The sequence below is a fragment of the Schistocerca serialis genome, chromosome 1 (genome assembly GCF_023864345.2).
Source record: "Schistocerca serialis cubense isolate TAMUIC-IGC-003099 chromosome 1, iqSchSeri2.2, whole genome shotgun sequence".
Taxonomy (NCBI): domain Eukaryota; kingdom Metazoa; phylum Arthropoda; class Insecta; order Orthoptera; family Acrididae; genus Schistocerca; species Schistocerca serialis.
In genome coordinates this window covers 578,272,138-578,293,631 of record NC_064638.1, presented here as the reverse complement: position 1 = coordinate 578,293,631, position 21,494 = coordinate 578,272,138, and the positions used below count along the sequence as shown (strand labels likewise).

The 21,494-nt window shown below is 42.6% G+C and overlaps 1 protein-coding gene across 1 annotated transcript in view; it reads right to left on the bottom strand.

Moving 5' to 3' along the window:
• Positions 1–21,494, bottom strand: part of LOC126416613 (uncharacterized) — a 129,588-nt gene that overhangs the window by 77,070 nt on the left and 31,024 nt on the right. The window contains exon 3 of the mRNA XM_050084403.1: positions 2,895–2,987. Within this exon, the coding sequence (XP_049940360.1) occupies positions 2,895–2,987 (93 nt within the window). The remainder of the gene's footprint in view (positions 1–2,894; positions 2,988–21,494) is intronic.

The window sequence follows — 21,494 nt, the reverse complement described above, 5'->3', positions numbered from 1 at the left end:
CCGAACTCTGCTTTAGACGAGCGCGCCGTCGTCTTGTGGCTTCCTTTCACTGTACATTTCCCTTCACCTGCCTTCTTTTCATCTCTTAGTGCCCAGCGTTACACTAATGGTACACTTGACAGTACTGGACTTTTATCGATTTTTGGACAGCAACGAACTTCTATAACCTTGTTACTCTTATTTAAGGATTGTTTATAACATTTGTTCTTTCAGTTTTGTGTTAGTAGTTGTGAGAAGCAGTCCACTATTGGCAACAATTGGCAATTGAATTTAAACAATTTTTGTACACCCAGAATCTCACCCCGCCATCGATTCAAGTAAGTAGAACGATTAAAACATTTTATCATTCAGGTTCAAAACCGCAGATACTTTCTTAATAAACTAACAGTCGCTTGGTATTTACTGAAATTTGTGCAATATTATTTGTATCGCAGGGTCATGTTCTACAGTTTCAGCATTACGTAAAAGTAGTATTGAGATACTCGTAGAACTTGAGATATTTGTGCAACTTGTTTGGAAGTTTGACTTTGTTAACCTTTTGTAAAGAACAAAGTTTTGGGGGTTCAGGAATTGTGACAGAAAATCGTATTGTCCAATGCTGTCTCCTTCCACAGAAGAAAGAAATAGAATACGATGGTGGAGGTACTATTCATTCTGAAAAAAAAGAAAAGGAAATACCCCACTGGACAAGTCCGATAGGTCTCGTGCTCTAAGGGTTCAATTCAAATCTAACTATGTATATAGACAGTTCATCTATACGTTTTGATGGGTGAATTTACGAATATCAAAATATCTGACATTAATGGCTGTATCTTTTGATTTTATTAACTTCGAAGCTTCACTTTTTACACCCCCAACAGACCGCACTCCCTAGTAGTCGACGTAAATTTCAACATGATACAGAAACAGTGGTGTTGATCGACGGCCAGGCCGACAACAGGGTGATACTGTAATAGTATGACAGTTCGATTGTTTCTGCAGCATCAAATACAACTGGTGTGAACGTAGTAACGATTGTTGAAAGCTACTCTCAGCGGTCAAGGAAACACATCCTTGACAAAATACAACATGGGTGGAATTGATCTAATGCATCAAAATGTGAATCAGTGCAGGACAGAATCCGTAAGGGGAAATTGTACAAGACTCTTTTTCACTTGGTTACTGGTATCACCTCACAAAATGTCTGGATTTTCTCTTCAAAAATGGAAATACAATTTCACATGCGAATTTTCGGAGGGAAACAAGGCTGGTGTACTTGAGGAGGTATGCGGCGCCTCTGGAAGGACCTGGACTTATACCGCACTCCACTAGTGTAACAGATGAGTTCCAGATTAACAGCTACTGAACAGAAGACGATGGGCTGGAATAAATTGTATAACATCAGCACATACCCAGCGGAGAAATGTGATGTGGAACTGTGTGGTGACTGCTTTGCTGCTTATCATGCCAAGTAATTTGTAACTTCTGTTTCTGATTTTTAATGTGTACTTGTGTTCAATTTATTTCACTCGGTATTAAAATGTCTAACTTTTCAGATAAATCTATGTTTTGGTCTCTCTAGTGCCTAGTAGTGCTCACAGGCTGATTCAGCTGCCCCTACCTATCCGTTTTAAGTAACCTGCAATGCCTTCAAAATCTGCATATGACATATTCCTATTCTTTCGCTCGTTACACAGAGTCAGTTAGTCATACAGAAAAAAAATGAACTAAAATTTTTTGTAGGAAATTTAATGTAGTTAAATTTTGTACTGCGATATGTTGTCGCTAGAGGCCGTAGTTTTCGAATTATTCAAGAGAAATGTATCTGGAAAAGTTACCTTCAAACGCATTTTTCTTGAATAATACGAAAACAATGGCCTCCAGCGAAAACGTATAGCAGTACAAAATGTAACTACATTAAATTTCCTACGAAAACGTTTAATTCATTTTTTTTGTAGGATTAATAGTTTGTGAATGACGAGGGAGGGAATATGAAAATCTTGCTCGTAGTATTTGAAGGTGTTGCGAATTGATTAAAACCCATAGTTAGGGGCAACTGAATCACCCTCTATATGATATGTATATTATACGAGTATTAAATCTAGAAAGGTAAAATTGTTTTTTCACTGTAAATGCTCGTTTTTCAGTGAAACAAACGGAGCATAAACAATATACGTCCAATGTGTTAATTACACACACAAAAATAACATAAACTGACGGAAACAGAAAGTATTATACCTTGATCGAACGCTACCAAGCTGATACTCCAGTATTTCCAAGCCTTCAGGGTTCGTTGCTTAAAATTTCAACCCTATGTGAGCTTTTTTCTGTACAGAAAACAGCCATTTCCCCAGATATGGATAGTTCCAGACTACACCGCTAGAAGATCGTAGGCCTGCTCGGTTGGCTCTGACGAACAGAGGAATGACGAACAGCTGAAATCTGGACGGGGCTTAGAGGTAGAGAGTCACAGCGAATCGTCGGGAGCAGATTAATGAAAGCTGCGTTGCCATGCATCGTTTTCTGTGCGACAGACAACAGTCAACTGGAAGAGTGAATGGCGTCCTGGAGTGTTCAGCGATGAGGGTCACTTTTGTTTCTGGCGGTCAGGCCGAAGCCAGGGTTTCCATGGACGGCCTTGTGAAGTGTTACAAGAAGCAGCGATCTTCAAGAGCCCTAGCTCTCCATTTCCTGGATTCATGGTGTAGCCAGTTATTGCTCAGGACAACAGGAGTGATTTGGTATTTGTTGAAGGGAGACTGGCACACTGGACTGTGGCAAGACATGGTTGGTGAAGGGATAACGAGGATGCCAGCAACTTATTCCAGCATGACAGCGCTAGACTAACTCTGCATTTCACATCACAAACACTTTTTTCGATAAAGAGAAGTTCACCGCAAAGTCGGGCCTCTTACCTGCGCCGGAATGCGAGCTGGAGCTGGAACTGGAAATGGAACCGGAGCCAGAGTAGGCGCCGCTGGGAGATCTCCGGACCCTGATATAGCTTCCTGCAACAAACGTGAGAAAAGCATCTGTCAGACCACGCGCCAGACCGTATGTGCCAGTATAACAGCGTACGCCTCGATGTATTTTCGCCCTCAAAGGAGACGGGACAGACGCCTCAGCTGTTGGAAATTGCTGTATCTTCCCTTTCTATGCAGAAGTAACAAATGGGATACCTTTCGCCTATTTTCAGAAATTTTTTTTAGGAGTGCCGTTTATTTATAACGAACGTTCCTCAGAAATAATTCTACTAATATCATTTGAGTGATATTTCCGCAATTTGAGTGTACAGAGCCAGAGCCACACAACATGTACAGCAAACATGGTGTGAAAATATACCGTATCTTTTCAGGCCAAGTTCATTGTGTGATCATATTATTTTATGGCTGGAAAACATGTTTGTTACCTGTCTGCCACAAATTGCGGTGATATTGTACATACGTATATGCTGGGACACCCAGTTAATAGATCTTGACGATGATTTCTCTCAATAAACTCTAATTACATTCAACACTGTTGTATTGATAAAGACTTAAGGCCGAAATCGCGATGGTGATAGAATAGAAAGAAGTTTGTACAGTCAAAAGACTGTGGGCTAAAAATATGAAAAGGTTATCTATTACTAATATCGTTTCTAGATAACTGGCTGACTAAAATAAAATACGCTGCCTGACAAAAGAAAGAGAACCACTCAGGAGGGGAGGAGGAAACGAAATGAAACTTCGCGGATTGAGAGGGTACGTGATGTTGTTTTACTAATCACAAATTGGAGCCAAATTTACAAAGAAATTAGTGGTATGAACCCACTTATCAGTATATCGTTGCATCCCATCCGGGCTGACCGCATGCACTGATTCAGTCGGGAAGGGTATCAGAACTGCTGTAACTGGTCCTTGATATCCAGGATGGGGATGATGTTCAAGTTGGTCCCATACTTCTACCGGGGACAGATTTGCTGATCATGCTGCCCACGGAGGTAGGCCCCTCTACCTTAGCATCATGCAGACAATTCTTAGGGACACGTGCGATGTGTGAACCTGCCTTGTCCTGTTGAAAAACGGCACTGCGGACGGTCACCTGAGAGGCAACACAAGACGACTCAGGATGTCTGTGATGTACTGTTCCTTCCTCAGTCATTACCACCCGTGAGCTGAAGTCATACCGGACGACTCCCCACACGATGACGCCAGGAGTAACCCCGCTGTGCCTCTCCCAAACACTGGCAGAATAGGGCCTCTGTCCAGGTCACCAACATACTCGTCGTGTGGAACCCCGAATCATCTCAGAACGCAATGCGAAGCAATTCATCAGCAGTCATTGCTTCCCGGTCACGGCACCTCTTCCAGCTCAACCGCTTGCCTTGTGGTGTAAACAGCAGCCTAGGCATGGGATGATAATTTCCTAGTCGTTCTGCTGGTAGTCTCCGAACAATGGCGAGGAATGACACGGAACGCAGCAGGCAGGCCATCACTTGTTCACGGATGGCAGGCGTAGCTGTGAATGGAGTGCGATGTGCTTGTTGCACAGTATGGCGATCGACCGGAACCTTGACGACCAGTATGTCTGCCCTCACGCTCACATGTAGTCCAACATCGACCAGCGTTACATTAGAATGCCCCATAAATCTGTATATTGCACGATTAGAGCAGCTGGCCAAATGGAAATCCACAATGAGGCCCCTTTGAAACTTAGTCACGTGCGCTGATAGCGTTCTATCGTACGATTATCATGATTTTTGGTTTCTGGGGGGCTCAACTGCGCGGTCATCAGCGCCCGTACAAAGCCCCATTTTTTTCACTGTCCAAAGTTTTACACAGTCCAATCTAGCCACTGTCACGAATGATGATGATGACGATAATGAAATGATGAGGACAACACCCACTCCCCGGGCAGAGAAAATCCCCAACCCGGCCGAGAGTCGAACCCCGGGCCCCATGATCCAGAGGCAGCAACTCTAGCCACTAGACCACGAACTGCGGACGTATCGTACGAGTACGCGGTATACAAGTGTCCTTCACAGTAATCACTCAATACCTAACGCTGTTCACCTTTCTCATAACTCTTATATACCCTACCAGGCCTGGCCACAATACACATGAACAATACTAATGCCTTCTGGCGGTTGTTTTACCTGTCACAGAGGACTGTAATCCTAATAATTTACGTACACCCCGATGGTGTGAACGTGTACAAAGTAACCCTGACCTCTGACCGTGTTTTCTGGGTGTTTCACTTTCCTTGGTAAGCAGTGTATTTCTCGTAGTTTTACGTTCACTTTAATTTATTCAGCCCATTTACACGCATCTCACTTGCAGAATTCTTTCACAGGAATTCAGCTTTCTAGCCATCTAAACAAGAACACATGATGGAAGGTCACCGAGTATCACCACCGCCTTGACGCTACCAACTTAAAAATATCCGATGCACAGAGCCACACGTGCTTTCATTCTTAAAAGATTCGCCTGGTCCGAGGCATTTTCAGCGCTGCCTTTTCGTTTCCTAAAGAATGTTAAATAGCTGAGGGTTCAAAAAAATTCAATGAACTTTGAAATGCATTCGCAGTTGCGAATACGGACAACCAGCAGCTGTATAATGGCATCACGACAATGAAATCTTTTCCGCTCCGGGACGCGAAGCCTATTTACAGTTGTACGCGATCGGTCGGCTTAAGCGCTTTGGCTGTCCGTGCAGGGTTCACGGCCAGACCCAAACTTCCATATGTCGTCTTTCACTTGTCAGTACATGCACTCGTTACACGCTACGTAATTCCCGTACACGCGAAGGACACTTTAAGTTGAAAGTAGCTACCCGATATCGGCGAATAATTGCGATACTGTAGTGCCTGTGTTGTTAAGAATTACAATGCAATGTTCCTACGGTCATGCACGCATCCAAAGGAACAGGCACCATGGCGACTACAGCCGTCATGGAATACATAAAATGTATTAGCAGCTGCGAATACGGACAACGATCAGCTTTGTAGTGGAATGACGTAAATGAAAATTTGCATCGGACTGGGACTCGAACCCAGATTTCCCGTTTTACGAGATTAGTTGCCCTAACTGCTTTGGCTATCCGTGCAAGACTCACGGCAGACTAATAATTTCATATATTGTCGTTCATGCGTCACAACCTGCTCTCGTACGCATTATGTAACTCCTGTGCAGGGAGAGGACATTTTTTTATTCAAAGTCGTTACCTGGTGTCGACGGATGAATACAAAGTATTCATTGTTGTGCAGCTGAACTGTTCTTCTCAAATATTTCCGATAGCTTTAAAGATATCGTTATTATTTTTGCTCTCAGAGCAACTGTGAGGGAGTTACCGGTAAACAGTTTATATTCTCTTGTCATAGCTGTGCTACATTCTCAGTTCTACACAGCAGGCCTAGTTTCGCTTTTTGAAACTGGACTGTAGCAATTTCTGATGCATCTAAAAAGAGACGATTTCGATTGCATTTCACTTTCCGTTATCTGGCAAGTGCTTTAGAAGAAATTACAATATTTAAAACTTGGATTTATCTGCCTTGAACATCAAATCGATTGCCGTCTTATTTACCGTACGTTATCGTACAGAGCTGTCGTGTCCGCTTCATGGAGCACTCCGGCTTGACGCGGTTAGGGAACTGTACTTACAAACTGAGAGCAGCTAAGCAAAGTTTAATTTAAAACTGAAACTAATCACATCTGACTAAATGTTTCCCTGAAATACTAATCGGATTTCGGAGGAAGATGTTCGATGTCGGCTGCAGAAATTATCACAGTACCATATGAAGACGTGGATTCGATACTGACGCCTCTATAATCAATGTAGCTATGACAATATACTATACGTCGTTTAATGAAGACTTCCTTGCAATTAATCTGGATGAAAAAAGAGTTGCTATACCTTAAAGATTAAACGGTTTTGGAATGATGTAACATTTACAGCTTAGCTGTATAAAGGGCGATCGAAAATTAATACACCGACTAGAAACGGCTAGAACTATTTAATACGTACTGATACATGGATAAGAATTACAAAAAATTTAAAAGGAAGTTCAGAATTTCGCTCGTTGTGTAAACGATCGAATAAATGAAAGGTTCCGTGTCATGAGTGAAAATGGTGAATCCTGTACAAAAGTTGAAATTCTGTCATCAAAGTGCAGAGCAGATTTCAGGAAAGTTGGGCACCTTCACGTTTTGGTATGGGAGATGGGCACATGTTTAAATCAGCAACTTCCAATACCGTTGTATCAATCGGTCGTGATGGACATGAGGACCCTGCTCTTGGCCACCTATAACTTCTTATCCAACAATCGTGATCTTCCCTTTTTGAAAAATATGAAAAACCTTGTGTATGTGCCTCTTTTGCCACAAACAATGCCAGAACTCAAAATGTGTACTTCTAATATGCTGGAGTCGATGACTTCACATACGCTAGAGAACGTGTAGCGTGAAATGGATTATTAGTTATATGTTGTCCGTGTGGCCTTGTGGAGCCATAAGGAACTTTGTTTTACATTCACTGTAATTACCATCAATGTATCACTATGCATTAAATAGTTATAGCCGTTAAATCAATGTATTACCGCCTTTTAGTTGGCTCGTATGGACATTTTATGCACCTGAAAATGGGATAGTTGCGCTGAAACCTGGTTATGCTCTGCTTTTATCGGAAAATAAAATTTATTACAACAGCATGTGGATGAATGCAGATGAGTAATCTATGTAACAGAGTTGTGGATGTTCTGCCAAGAAAATCAGTGTACAGCTCTGCACTCTTTTTGTTGACGGAGAGAAAAGCAGTAGTCGAGCGACCGGTGGCGACGTTCAGGCCGAAAGGCCTTCGCCCACCTCGGCGATCATGTTCAGAAAATCGTGTACCCAGTAGGTGCCGATCAGAGAACTTACGGTAGAGGCTGGAATCTCAATTGGTTCACTCCGAAGCGGTTCCGTGAGAAAATACGCAAAACGAGTCCGCGGTTGGAGCACGACAATTCGTGGTACTTTCACGATGATAACGTGCCCGCCAACTCTGCTTTGTCAATTCGCTTTGTCCAAAATGTAAAAGCCGTTCCTCTCTTGCAGTCCTAATACTCAAACCTTCTTACGTGTGACTCTTCCTTGTTGATCTCGTTTTGACGCGATTGATGACGTGAAGAGAATTCGGCACAGACAGTGAAGGACATTCCCACTAAAGCTTTGCAGCGGTTTCTTGATGAACTGTAAACGCCAGTGAGACAAACGTGCAGATACAGCAGGGAAATACTTTCAAGGATATTAGAAGTACACGAGCATTGCCCAGAAAGGAAATGTTCCACGTTTGAGTCCCGATCCGGCACACTATTTTAATCAGCCTGGAAGTTTAAATACATGTTTAAGTTGAATAAAAATATTACTTGGCTGTTCGACTTCAAGAGCCGTTTTTGTTATGGTCTTCAGTCCGAAGACTGGTTCGATGCAGATCTCCACGATATTTTCTCCTGTACAGGCCCCTTCATCTCTGCATAACCACTGCTGCCTACGTCAATTTGAACCTGCTTGCTGCAGTCAGGAATGTATGTCCCTCTACAGTTTTTTACGTCCCTCACTTCCCTTATTATTCATTGATGTTGCAGGATGCGTCCTCTGAAGCGGGTCCCTTCTTTTAGTCAAGCTGTGCCTTAAATTTCTTTTTTCTCCTACTCCCCCTGAAGTGACCAAGTAAAATCTCATCGCCAAAATACTCTCGCCCCGCCTGAATGGTACGTGAGTTCTGAGCCAGAAATCAAAAGAATGAGCCAACACACTCACCGAGAGAAATATCGTATTATATTCAACTTTGGCACGGATCGTCCTTGTCGAAATCCATGTACACGTCCTTGGCAAAGCCGGAATAAGCGGAAGTGTTTAACTGTTCACAATACAGAAATAACGTAAGTCTTGAGACCATTTCAGATGAACTACCCAGTGCAGAGAAAATTGCGACTGCAATATGAGGATCCTCGGCTGCTGCTAATTGGAGTTACTCGGCAAAAACTGTCTAGAGCTGTAGTCGGGCGATCTCTTATCCACGTGGTCTGTGACGCCTCAGCGCAGGGGGCGTGGCACTCGTGCGTCCCACTATTGGGCGGCGCCGGTCGCTGCCGCTGTCAGATAACAGCGGAACCTCTAGTGCCAACCTCCGTACACTTAATGGTTACTCCTGTGTGGTGCCGACTGGCAACTATAGCACACCTACTCATTAATTATTCGATATACCCACCTAATTTTCAACAATCTTCTGTAGCATCACCTTTCTAAAGCCTCTGTTCTCTCCTTGTTTGAAGAATTTATCATCCACGTTTCACCTCCGTGTAAGGTTACATTCAAGACAGATACCTTTAGAAAAAAATTAATAATTGAAACTTCCTGGCAGATTAAAACTGTGTGCCGGACCGAGACTCGAACTCGGGACCTTTGCCTTTTACAGGCAAGTGCTCTACCACCTGGTGACCCTAGCACGACTCACGCCCCGTCCTCACAGCTTTACTTCTGCCAGTACCTCGTCTCCTACCTTCTAAACTTTACAGAAGATCTCCTGCGAACCTTACAGAACTAGCACTCCTGAAAGTTAGCGGAGACATGGCCTAGCCACAGCCTGGGGGATGTTTCCAGAATGATATTTTCACTCTGCAGCGGAGCGCGCTGATATGAAACTTCCTGGCAGATTAAAACTGTGTGTCGGACCGAGACTCGAACTCGGGACCTTTTCCTTTCACGGGCAAGTGCTCTACCAACTGAGCGACCCAAGCACGACTCACGCCCCGTCCTCACAGCTTTACTTCTGCCATTACCTCGTCTCCTACCTCCCAGGCTGTGGCTAAGCCATGTCTCCGTTATATCCTTCCTTTCAGGAGTGCTAGTTCTGCAAGGTTCGCAGGAGAGCTTCTGTAAAGTTTGGAAGGTAGGAGACGAAGTACTGGCAGATGTGAAGCTGTGAGGACGGGGTGTGAGTCGTGCTTGGGTGGCTCAATTGGTAGAGCACTTGCCCGCGAAAGGAAAAGGTCCCGAGTTCGAGTCTCGGTCCGGCACACAGTTTTAATCTGCCAGGAGAGCTTCTGTAAAGTTTGGAAGGTAGGAGACGAGGTACTGGCAGAAGTGAAGCTGTGAGGACGGGGCGTGAGTCGTGCTTGGGTAGCTCAATTGGTAGAGCACTTGCCCGCGAAAGGAAAAGGTCCCGAGTTCGAGTCTCGGTCCGGCACACAGTTTTAATCTGCCAGGAAGCTCAGCTGCAGAGTGAAAATCTCATTCTGAAATTCATAATTGCTTAAATTTATATTCGATATCAGATTTCTCTTTTTCAGAACGCTTTTCTTGCTACTGCCAGTCTGCATTCAAAATTCTCCCTACTTCGACTGTCGTCAGATGTATTACTGCCCAAATAGCAGAACTCGCGATGACTAACAGTATGTCATTTGCTTACTTAATCCTATCAGCAGCATCTGATTTAATTCGATTACATTCCATTACCCTTGGTTTACTTTTGTTGATATTCATCTTATAAACTCTTTGCAAGATAATATCCATCCCCTCCATCCCTTTCAACTATTCTTGTCAAATCTTTACCAACTCTGACAAAATTGTAATGTCATCGCAAACCTGGAAGTTTTTATTTGATGCTCTAGAACTTTAATTCCAAATTTCTATTTGGTTTCCTTCACTGTTTGCTCGATTTTCAGAGTGAATAACATCGCAGAGAGGTTATCCTCCTGTCTGATTACTCCTGATTTAAGATCTGCGCGGTTATCAGCGCCCGTACAAATTCCCAATCTCTACTCTGTCCAATCTCGCCACTTTCATGAATGATGATGAAGTGATGAGGACAACACAAACACCCAGTCCCCGGGTGAAGATAATCCCCAAACCGGCACGGAATCGAACACGGGACCCTGTGATCCAGAGGCAGCAACGCTAGCCATTAGACCACCAGCTGTGGACCCCCGATTTAAGAAAGCGAAGTGTCAACGGCGACGTCAGCCCAGTATTAGAATCATTTAGATATGTTTCGGAAAAAAATGTCTAATGTGGCCCGTCTAAAAGTATCTAACAAATTAAAGCCGTTTCTATTTAGGAAAGGAACTGGCCTCAAAATGGACCAAGATTCTGGAGTTGGTGGCCATGTATGCATGAGGTTTGCTTGCTTGTGTGTATGAATGGTGTCTGTTTCTCTTTTGCTGATTAAGGCTGTGGCAGAAAGCTTTTTGTAAGTGTCTCTTAATTGTGCCTGTCTGCAACTCGGCGGGTCTCCTTTACGGTAAGGAGCAATCTGTCTCTTCCTCCATTATTGTTGATAATAAACCGAGATTCATAACTAGAAAGCTCCAAAACTGTGAGTGGCAGTCACTGCTCTCTCTCTCCGTTAACGTGGAACATTTGGGTTAAAGAAACCAGCAGGAAACGTATACGGTGTTTTGTCTCGCAGTTCCTGTAATTCCACCTCGCCTCAAACACAAAATCACGCTGCCGCTACACCAGGAAATGGCTTAATTATACGCCCGGAGGCACGCCGTGGTAGACTTGGTACGAGATCGTATCGCGCTGGGGTGCTGGAAAATCCGAAGTGGAATCTCATTTCCTGTAAACACTCGAGCGCGAGATATTTCCACCGCAAAGCAGCCACGGGTGCGGGAACCTTGTGGTCGCCGTTGCTGCGTCCCCTTCCTGGTGACACGGATTCCGTATCGCGGGATCAAGGAGTGTAGCCTGCAGCTGGTGAATAATCAGCCCCAGAGTCACATGTGGTAGCTGCTCAAAATCTTCTTGCACAAGGTGACACTTTTCCGAAAGTATTTCATTATAAGTTGCCAACATGTATTTTCGCGAGGCATCCTATCTCAATTAAACAATACTTGTTCTCATTTTTGCGCAAACCGCTCCCGTAATCGCTTTGTAATTTGAAGGTAAAGGTTCTGAATGGAGTGAAACTTTCTGGTAAATTAAAACTATGTGCCAGACGGTTGTCTACTGACTTTGCTATCCAAGCACGCCTGGCGACCCGGCTTAATAGCTTCACTTCGCCCTGTACCTCACTTTTATAAGGAACAGTCAAATGAAAACCGAATACGCACCGCAGCGGGACTATGAAATGGGTCCATTGAAAAGTAATCACCAAACACCTTAAGACACTTATACTTCTGGGACACGAGACAATCAATTCCTCTTTCGCAGAACGCGGCCCGGCCGCTGACGGATCCGCTATTGCACTTGCTAATTCGATTGAAGCCGACGACCATGCATATCTTTCTTCGAGCGCCAAAGCTGTGGGAACTACATCGTGAAAGATCCGAGCTGTCGAAGGATGTCGCAGGGTTTTCCAACAAAATCGTTGAAGAGTAACCTTCGTCCGATAGGCAGTGTTGAGTCCGGCATTATCGTACAGCAGCATGATTCCGCCCGACAGTATTCTCGAGTGTTTTGACTTTATGACGCGTCGCACTTTCTGCAAAGTGTCTTCATTGACTGTGGTTCATTGACTGTGGTTCCACGCTCGAGGAACTCGACGGGCAAAGATCATCATGAACATGCGTGAACAGCTTTGGATTTCTTTGAGGGCGGGGGAGGGGGGGATGTCTCCACTGTTGAGGCGGCCGCTGTGGCCGAGTGGTTCTAGGCGCTTCAGTCTGAAACGGCGCCACCGCTGCAGTCGCAGATTCGAATCCTGCCTCGGGCATGGATGTGTGTGATGTCCTTAGGTTAGTTAGGTTTAAGTAGTTCTAAGTTCTAGGGGACTTATGACCTCAGAAGTTAAGTCCCATAGCGCTCAGAGCCATTTGAACCAATCCACTGTTGACTTTGATGCTTGCCCACGGACTCGGAATGGTGGCGACACGTAAGGCGAAGATGATTTTTTTGTCCGACTGCAGGAGCCCCATTGTGGCAGGTGTTTGGTTTTCATTTGAATGCCCCTCGTACCTTCCAAGGAGTGCTAGACCCTCAAAATATGCAGGGAATCTTACGTGAAGTTCATAAGGCAGCTGAAATGGTTCTGGTGGAAGTGAAGCTGTCAGGGAAGGTCGTGGGTCGTGTTGAGGTTGCTCAGCCGGTAGAGCGTTTGCCTGCGTAAGACAAACGTCCCAGATTTGGATCCCAGTCGAGCAAGCACAATTCTGGCATGAAGTTTAAAATCAGTGCACACTCCGCTGCAGATTGAAAATTCATTCTGGTACTGAATGACGCTGAATGATGTTTGTGCACAAATAAATTGACGCAGATACTCAGTTGCTATTCCCTCACCATAAGCAATACCAGTGCTCCAATTATTGCTTCATATGCCGGACTCTTGTTAAGAAACCAAATGAGGTGGCGCATTGGTGGTCTCAATCTCTATTCCATTACAGTACTATGTAGACATACTGCACGATTTTCAGCATTGGAAACTAACACGTTCTGCTTTGGCGGAACTGGAACAAATCCAAACCTTTTAGGTAGTCATGAGACCGAAGACTCGTTTTATGCAGTTTTCTACGCTAGACTATCTTGTGGAAGCCTTTTCATATAGCTATTGTATCTTACATTTCAATCTGATTATTGTATTCAAGCGTCTGTCTCTTTCGACAATTTTCCCTCACGATTTACTCCATTAACAAATTAACTACTCCTCGTCTCTGCAGAGTGTGTCTTATAACTCAATCTAGTCACGTAGTACCAATAATATATTTTTTCTCTGGTTCTGAAAAACTTACTCCAGTAGCTTTTGACTTTGCGGGTGATTAATCTGGAAACCCCACTCTCAAAGCTCGGTAGGGACTCCCATTCGAACACCTGCATCGAAAGGGATCCTCCATTCCATTCATAGAAAAAGTCAAAAGTCATCATTATTTGCAGCGCCTCCTGCTCGTTCCAGAAAGTGTAGCACTCTCGGAATCGAACATCCAAATATTTTCTGGGTCTAAGATTTCCTTGACGTTACAGAACATTTCCTGGTGGTTAAGTACATGCACCGGAGCCTGTGGAAATAACTGGTGACCTATTAGCATAGTTTCTCAGAACTACAAAAAATATCCATCCTTGCTTCCTTGTATCGATTTTAAGGCCACTCAAGTGGCTCATTAGTAAAATAACGAGTCACCCACACTGGAAAATCTCCAGCATGTGGACTGGTTACCATATTGTCACGATCAAAAATTTCACACACTATATTTGTGTACACTTTCACTCAATAATTTAAGTCTGCAGATGAATCATAACAACCCTTGCCGGAACGGAAAAGACAAACGGATGACATGTATAAGAAAAAACAATGAAGGAAAATGACGTTAAAAGGACTGTGGAGAAACGAGGTAGGTATTTGGCGTTTTCTGAAAGTCGTTCAATCAAGCTATCTCTTGCAGCTGCTACATTGCCTTTGATATTTTTGATTACAGCCTATTCACTATATAATTACAGCTGATAGATTGGTCGTTGGATAAATTTTTAGTTTGTTACAAGCTTTTCCAATTGTTAAAAACTGTTATATTTATTTTCCGTCGACTTTCCAGCGATAAGTGTGTGGATGTAGACAAGCTTTTATACAACGCTAGCGTCTCCGAATTCTTCACTCTGTATGAAGCGGTCAATCAGTGAATTGAAAGTGAAAATCAAGAAGCAGCCTTTTTAATGCTCCCCTGTCTTATTGTTTCTCCTAGAACTGTAAAGTTCGTATAGACGAAAAAATAAAGAGAATGAACGTAGGGTCAATTGCCAATTGTCTTAAATGTCTGACAAGCTATGGCACTGACTCTGTACGTATTTCTCATACCTGAGTCGACGATAAGGGACGTCATGCAGGGTGACTTCAGTAACGTAAGTGCGCATAATTTGAATATAGTTTAAATGTTCGATGAAAAAAATGTTATTGTAAATTTCTTCCTCTCTTTTAAAATTACTTTCAAAAGACTTTTCACTGTATATCACAAAATACCGCTTCCAGGAACAAGAAGTTTTCCCTCGTCCCTCATTCCTCTATGTCAATAACAGATCTTTCCTCACACGTTTGAGGCCATCGTTGTCACAAGCGTCATAAACTAGTCGAGGATGGCCATTTCCTGCTTCTCCACTGCCGCTTGAAGGCTGTTCAAGGATGTTGTGAGGAGCAGGCGTCGTATCTTCGCATGACACATGACTCCACTTGCAGGCAGGTTCTCTAGAGGCCTTTCGAATACAAGAGGAATCCCTTAGTATCATAATACAAAGCCATCGGATCCGGTTCCTCAAACTTGCAAACACTTGAATATCAAACTGAAGGATCATTAAAAAAAATTGCGATTTGAAGAGTTCTTGGCGCTTGCGGAACCATTGATAAAATTTTGCGAAGCAGCATGGTGGACATTAGGTAACGCACGCTAGCCTACCGCTTCAGGAAACGATGGTGCTTTCCTAGAATGTTACCTACCTAACTGTAATAGTTACTGTGTGGGCTGGATATTCAGCAGTGCATGGGGGCCCGAACAACAAATGCGCTCTGTCCATAAACACTATCTAGTCTAAAGCGATAGAATATTAGCTCTCTCATAATACATTTAACATATATTGTGTCATTCAGCCACATACGTCGTTGAATTTCGTTAGACCCAGTCCTGTAGTTCTGTTTCCTGATTACGCAAAGAAAATAGGTCCGGTGGAAGACGTTGAAGTGTACTCGTACATACCACGTAACAACCGTTTGCAGCAGCATGTAAACTATATCTGTGTGCAAGCCATATTCTCAGTCTGAGCCTAAGTCAACGTAGAGGTGGAGAAGAAAACACACTTGATACAGTTCTAAGAAGCAGGCATAAACGGGAGGCAATAATTGAAGAAGGACGTGAAGTAAGTTGTAGCCTATTCCCCGTTGAGCTAGGGAATGAAGTAGAAATCTGAAAGGCAGTGAATGTTCAGGGAAAAGAAATAAAAACTTAAAGGTATGCAGATGACATAGCAATTCTCACAGGGGCAGGCTCTGAAAAATCAGTTGTTCGGAATGAACAGTGTATTGAACACAGGTTATAAGATAAACATAAAAAAGGGTAAAACAAGGGTATTGGAGCGCAATCGAATTCAGATGCTGAGAGGAATAAATTAATAAATGGGACGCTGAGAGTAGTTGCTGCGTTTTGCTGTTTCGGCAGCAAAATAACTGAGTACGGAAAAGAAAAGAGGTGGTAAACTCAAGTTTTTTACAACAAAAATAAATTTGATTGTTAGGAAGTCTTTGCTGGAAGTATTTGCGTGGAATTTAGAGTTTGTGTGGACAATAAACAGTACAGGCAAAAAGAAAATATAATGAATTCATATGCAGTTACCGACGCTGATCATCAGATCGAGAAACTAATGAAGAGGTAATTAATCCAATTGGAGAGAAAAATCTCTGTGCCAACTCGAATGGACAGGAGCTACAAACCCCAGACTAAAGAAGTGGTAGGTCGACTGGATATTCCTTGAGGCATCAAGAAATAATTGATTTGGTAATCAATGGATGTACGGGCGGTGGAGGAGCAAAAATTGTAGACTGAGACCAAGGCGTGAGTACGGTCAGCAAATTCAGATGGGTGTAGCAACTATGCAGATGTGTGTAAGAGACTTGAACAAGGTGGACTGGTGCGGGGAGTTCCCGACTAGACTGCAAACTGATGATTCCAACAAAAACTACATTTCGAGCTGTAATAGGTTAAGATCCTAGGTATGACACCCTGCAGTCATTCACCCTGGTGGGCCCTCGTTTGCGAGTAATTGACGATGCTGTGAGGGATAGGATAATGGGTTCTGGGATGCGAATCTCCGCAGATGCAACAATTTTTCTGATTTTTAAATCTTTTCCGAAATGACTCTGATTATTATTTTTCTTCAATTGATTGGTTACGTGTAATTTTTGTTATTTCTATTACTTTGTCACATTATGTTAATCACCCTGTGAAATTCTTTCATTTGTTTCATTTTTTCTTTATATAATTCTTTTTCCGATTGGGATTTTTGTGCATATGAATTAAATTATATTTATCTGTGAAATATTCAAGTATTCCGATCTATCAGTTAAAAAACAAAAGCTCAAATAATCTTTATTTTGACTGTGCAGTGGTGTGAAAAATGTATTTTTTTCCCATATGCGCAATTTTTTATGGTAATCGTCATACAAACGATGTAAAGCATAATCTAAATACCTATTGCACTATTAACAAAATAACGCAGATGAAGATTTAAATGAAAGAAGGGTTCACAAGTATATTCAAACAAAATGAGAAATAGATTTAATGAACGCAATAATTGGACGAAGAATCAGGATTGTAAAACAAAAGAAATTAAATCGAAATTAATACATAAAATTAATTAAAAACACTTATACAAAGATTTCAAGTGGAAAAAGAATGATAGGAAGAAAAATGAGAGCAAATGAAGAAGTTGATTTTATGATTAAAAGAATGTGACAAACGAGTGAGAATAAATTACATTTAAATCAATTAATTGAAAGAAAGTGATGATCCAAGTCATTTCGATAAAGATTTAAAAATAAAAATAAATTTGTTGCACCTGGCTAGATTCGAAATGTCTTTCTCCCGCATCTGAAGCTACTCTCCTATCCATTACTCCACGTAACCACACTGTTTGATATAAGTATTTTAACGCTTTTGTGCTCAGTAATTTTTCGTAAATTACTCGCAAATGAGGGATCGCCAGGGTGGCTGGCTGCAGTGTGTGATACCTAGGATCTTAATTTACAAAACCGTATAGATGGTTTGAAGAAGTCGATCCCACGCATATGGACCTCTACTTGTGACTAATTTCCACTGTTGAAGCTTGTTAATATGTTCTTCAAAACTACGTCTCATAGGAAGAAAGTACTGTACTGCATTATGTGCTACATTGTTAAATTATCTGTATAATGAATACCTACTGAAAACCAGAAATCAGTTGTGCGTAGCAAGTTGAAGACTCAAATATTCTCAAGCGAACGCTAATGAACCAGTGCCGAGCGAACACTCCAAGGAAACACTCGAGAAAAATCCATAACCCATTCTTTCATGGTCCTTACTCGCAAAGTATTGTAGACACATTCTCTAATTATGTTCCTGGAGAACGATTCCAAAAGAGACAAAACACAGGTACGATGTAACTAACTTTTTATCTCCATATTCCTTCACCGTCTTTTTTGATAATATTCTGTGTGAATTCTCAAGACCACGGCTGTATCAAGAACTGATTTTTTCTAAACTCTAACTACTCCGGGTTGCAATGCGTAAACAGCCAAACTTTTTGCAAAACATATATACAGATGAAAAGACAATAGTTCTCATATTACATTCTGATAAAGCATGGAAAGAGACTAAGCGATACGTCACCTCTTCTATGAATTAGTGCCTAACACCAAGAGGAACAGGCACGATGACACATGCAGTTCCTTAAATAGCGTTTTTCCCACTTCGCTTCCAGTTATTAAAACAGTTCGCCCGAGCAGTATTCGACCCTAAGTCCACTTTTCGTGATTACGTAAAATTGATGCATCGAGGCTTGCGTGAAGACTGGTATCAAAGTTCCAATGTGCTAAAAACTTTATCTCCCGCATATGGATATTTTTCAATCATGGCAGTTAACCCCGTTAGGCAGACAATCTGCCGGAAGCTAGAGTGCACTTTTTACCTACTGCGACTTGCACTTGGGATGAATTAGTTGATGAACGTTGTAATTACCAGCAAACTTTTCCTTTTCTGTCGTTGCGGCTTCTCAGTCGTGAGTGCTTGGAGCTGTTTTTCACGTGACACAGTGATCGCCAATCGTGGTTCCATATTGCCCAGTTTTTCATATTACTCAAACGAAAGCAGCTTAGCCGCCTGCTTTTCGTTGTCGGTGACGACAGAACCGTTAGTCGACCAGCGTTTCCCTCACATTGTATGACGGGCCTATCGCTTATGAGTCACTGGTTGCTCGTATCGGCCATTGCTGCCCGCGCGTTCATGTAGCAATGACTGAATCACTCTTGCGCTGCTCAGAAGAGGCGATTGTAGGTAAACCAGTGACATACTAGGATTTACCCACTTGTTTCATAGCACAGTCGTAGGGGAAGGTCACCGGACTGTTCCGTTAGCGGTTCTACTTCTGATCTGCAGGATATCGCTTGACTCTACAGGGTGTTCAGAAATTGCCGTTACAAACTACTAGAACTTGTAAAGGGAGTGAGTACATAATATTTGGAATTGGAACCCAAGTCCGGAAAACATACCTTTTCTGTTCTACGACGGTTTCAATTCAGATGTTTAAGTCACCCACTTCTGTTTGAGGAATTAAATTAGGCGTGACGCAGTACAGTTAGTAGGTAACAATTAGGAAAGAAACATAATGAAACATCCGTTTATCACTTAAGCGCATTTGTTTGTGTTAACACTTAAACTTTCGTGTATACATTATTAAAAAACAAGAAAGAACCTAGCGTACTATACGTACAGAACATAATGTTGAACTATTAATACAAAAAGATTTGCTTAAGTGATAAATGGATGTTTCGTTATAGTGCCTTTCGAATTGTTACCTAATAATTGTATTGCGTCAAGGCTAATTCAGTTTCTGAAGCAGAAGTGGGTGAGTTAAACATCTGAATTAAAAACGTCTTAGAACTGAAACGGTACGTCCCTGACATGCATTCCTAATCAAAATATTAAATACTCACTCCGTTCTACAACTCCTAGAAGTCTGTAACGGGAATTTCCGAATACTCTGTAGAAAAGAAACGTAATGGGTAAGTCGACGAACACCGGCAAATCGTAAAGATAGCAACAAGAGGGCATATCACATGTCGTTCACGTTTTTCTCTATAAATCGCAACTATACACCAATACAAATGTCTGTCTGTGTCTACATTTGAATATTATCGACAACTGAAATATCAGAAATGCGGAGCAGAGATAGAAAAGCGTGAATGTTAATCGGATATTGGCTTCCAGGAGGCGTCCGTTACACTTCCACATCGCCGCATTATGAACGAAATACGAGTGTACGGAATAAATGACCAGCTGTGTGATTGGACTGAAGAGTTTTTTGTAAGCAGCATGTCATTCTTAATGGAAAGAAATATTCAGACGTATAAGCAGCTTCGGGCGTTCACCAAAGCAATGTTGTCGGACCATTGCTTTTCACAATATACTGGGTGTTTCGCAATTCCTGTTACGGGCTCCTAGGGATTGTAGATGTAATGTTGTAGACAAAGCTTTGACAACGAAGCCATAATCGGAAATGTGCCGTTTGGATGGAAAATAAGTTTGAATATTGGGTCACTTTCAAATCTCCGGCTTCACGGTACGCACACAGCGGAGACAATGAGCTCAGAGTGCTCTGTTCTATAGGAACCCATGGCTTGGGCACTGTTTCAATCACTCGTATTCTCTCCTACGTCAAGAAGGACGGCCTCTTCTAAGTTCACAGCGTGGAGCGTCCTTGGAGTACCACAGTCAATGCGCGCAACTAACTGGAACGCACCAGTTTCTCGCTGCCATTGTTGCAGTTGGGCGAAAATGGCCTTTGACGTCATAATTACAGCACTGTCAGAAGACTGCTTTTCTCATTTTGAGTGAGTACCATGAAGCGCGAGATTCGAAAGTGATCAGATCTTGAAACTTATTTTATATTCAAGCGGCACATATGGGGACAGGAATTCCTTATCGAAACCTTATCTACTAAGTTCCCTCTAAAAAGCACTAGAATCCAGTAGCAGGAATTTTGAGACACCCTGTACGTAAATGAGCTAGTCGGTACCATGGGAAGTTGATGAGGGTTTCGTGGATGATGCTACTGTGTACAGAAAAATCGCAACGCTGCAAAATATAGCAAAACGCATGAAGATCTGAAAAAGATCAACGTTTCGTACTGGGATTGATAGTTGACCCTCAACATAAACAAATGGAACGTACTGCACTGAAGCAGGCTGGAAGACCCATTACCGAACGATTACACAATTGCATAAAAATCACTGGAGTAGTCACATTCGTAAAATATCTAAGAGTATGCGTACATAGCCATTTAAAATGGACCGAACGACCACATAAAACTGAGATTCATTAGAAGAATCCTCAAGAAGTGTAGTTCACCTACACACAAGGTAATTGAGAAAAACTTCGTTCGATAGTTAATTTGTATTCTGCTCGTCAGTCTGGGAAACGTACCAGACAGAGTTCCTGGTAGAGGAAACAGAGAAGATTGAAAGAACGGGCACAGCGTTTCGTTGCAGATTCGTTTAATATCGGCGAAAGACACACGGAGATGCTCAGCCAACTATAGTGGCAGACGCTGCGGGAGAGGCGTTCTGAACCACGATTTGCTTTACTGTTAAAGTTCCGAGATCGTACATTCCTAGAAGAGTCATCCAATATGTTGCTACCTCCTATGTATATCTCGGGGAAAGACCGTGTAGGTAAAATTAGAGACGTTGGAGCTCGCTCGTAGGATTATCAGCAATTACTCTTGCCGGGGACCATTCGCGACTGGAACAGGAAAGGGAAGAAGTGACAATGGCACTCGAAGTATCCTCCACCGCGTATAATAATGTGGTTTACGGGGCACAGATATAGATAC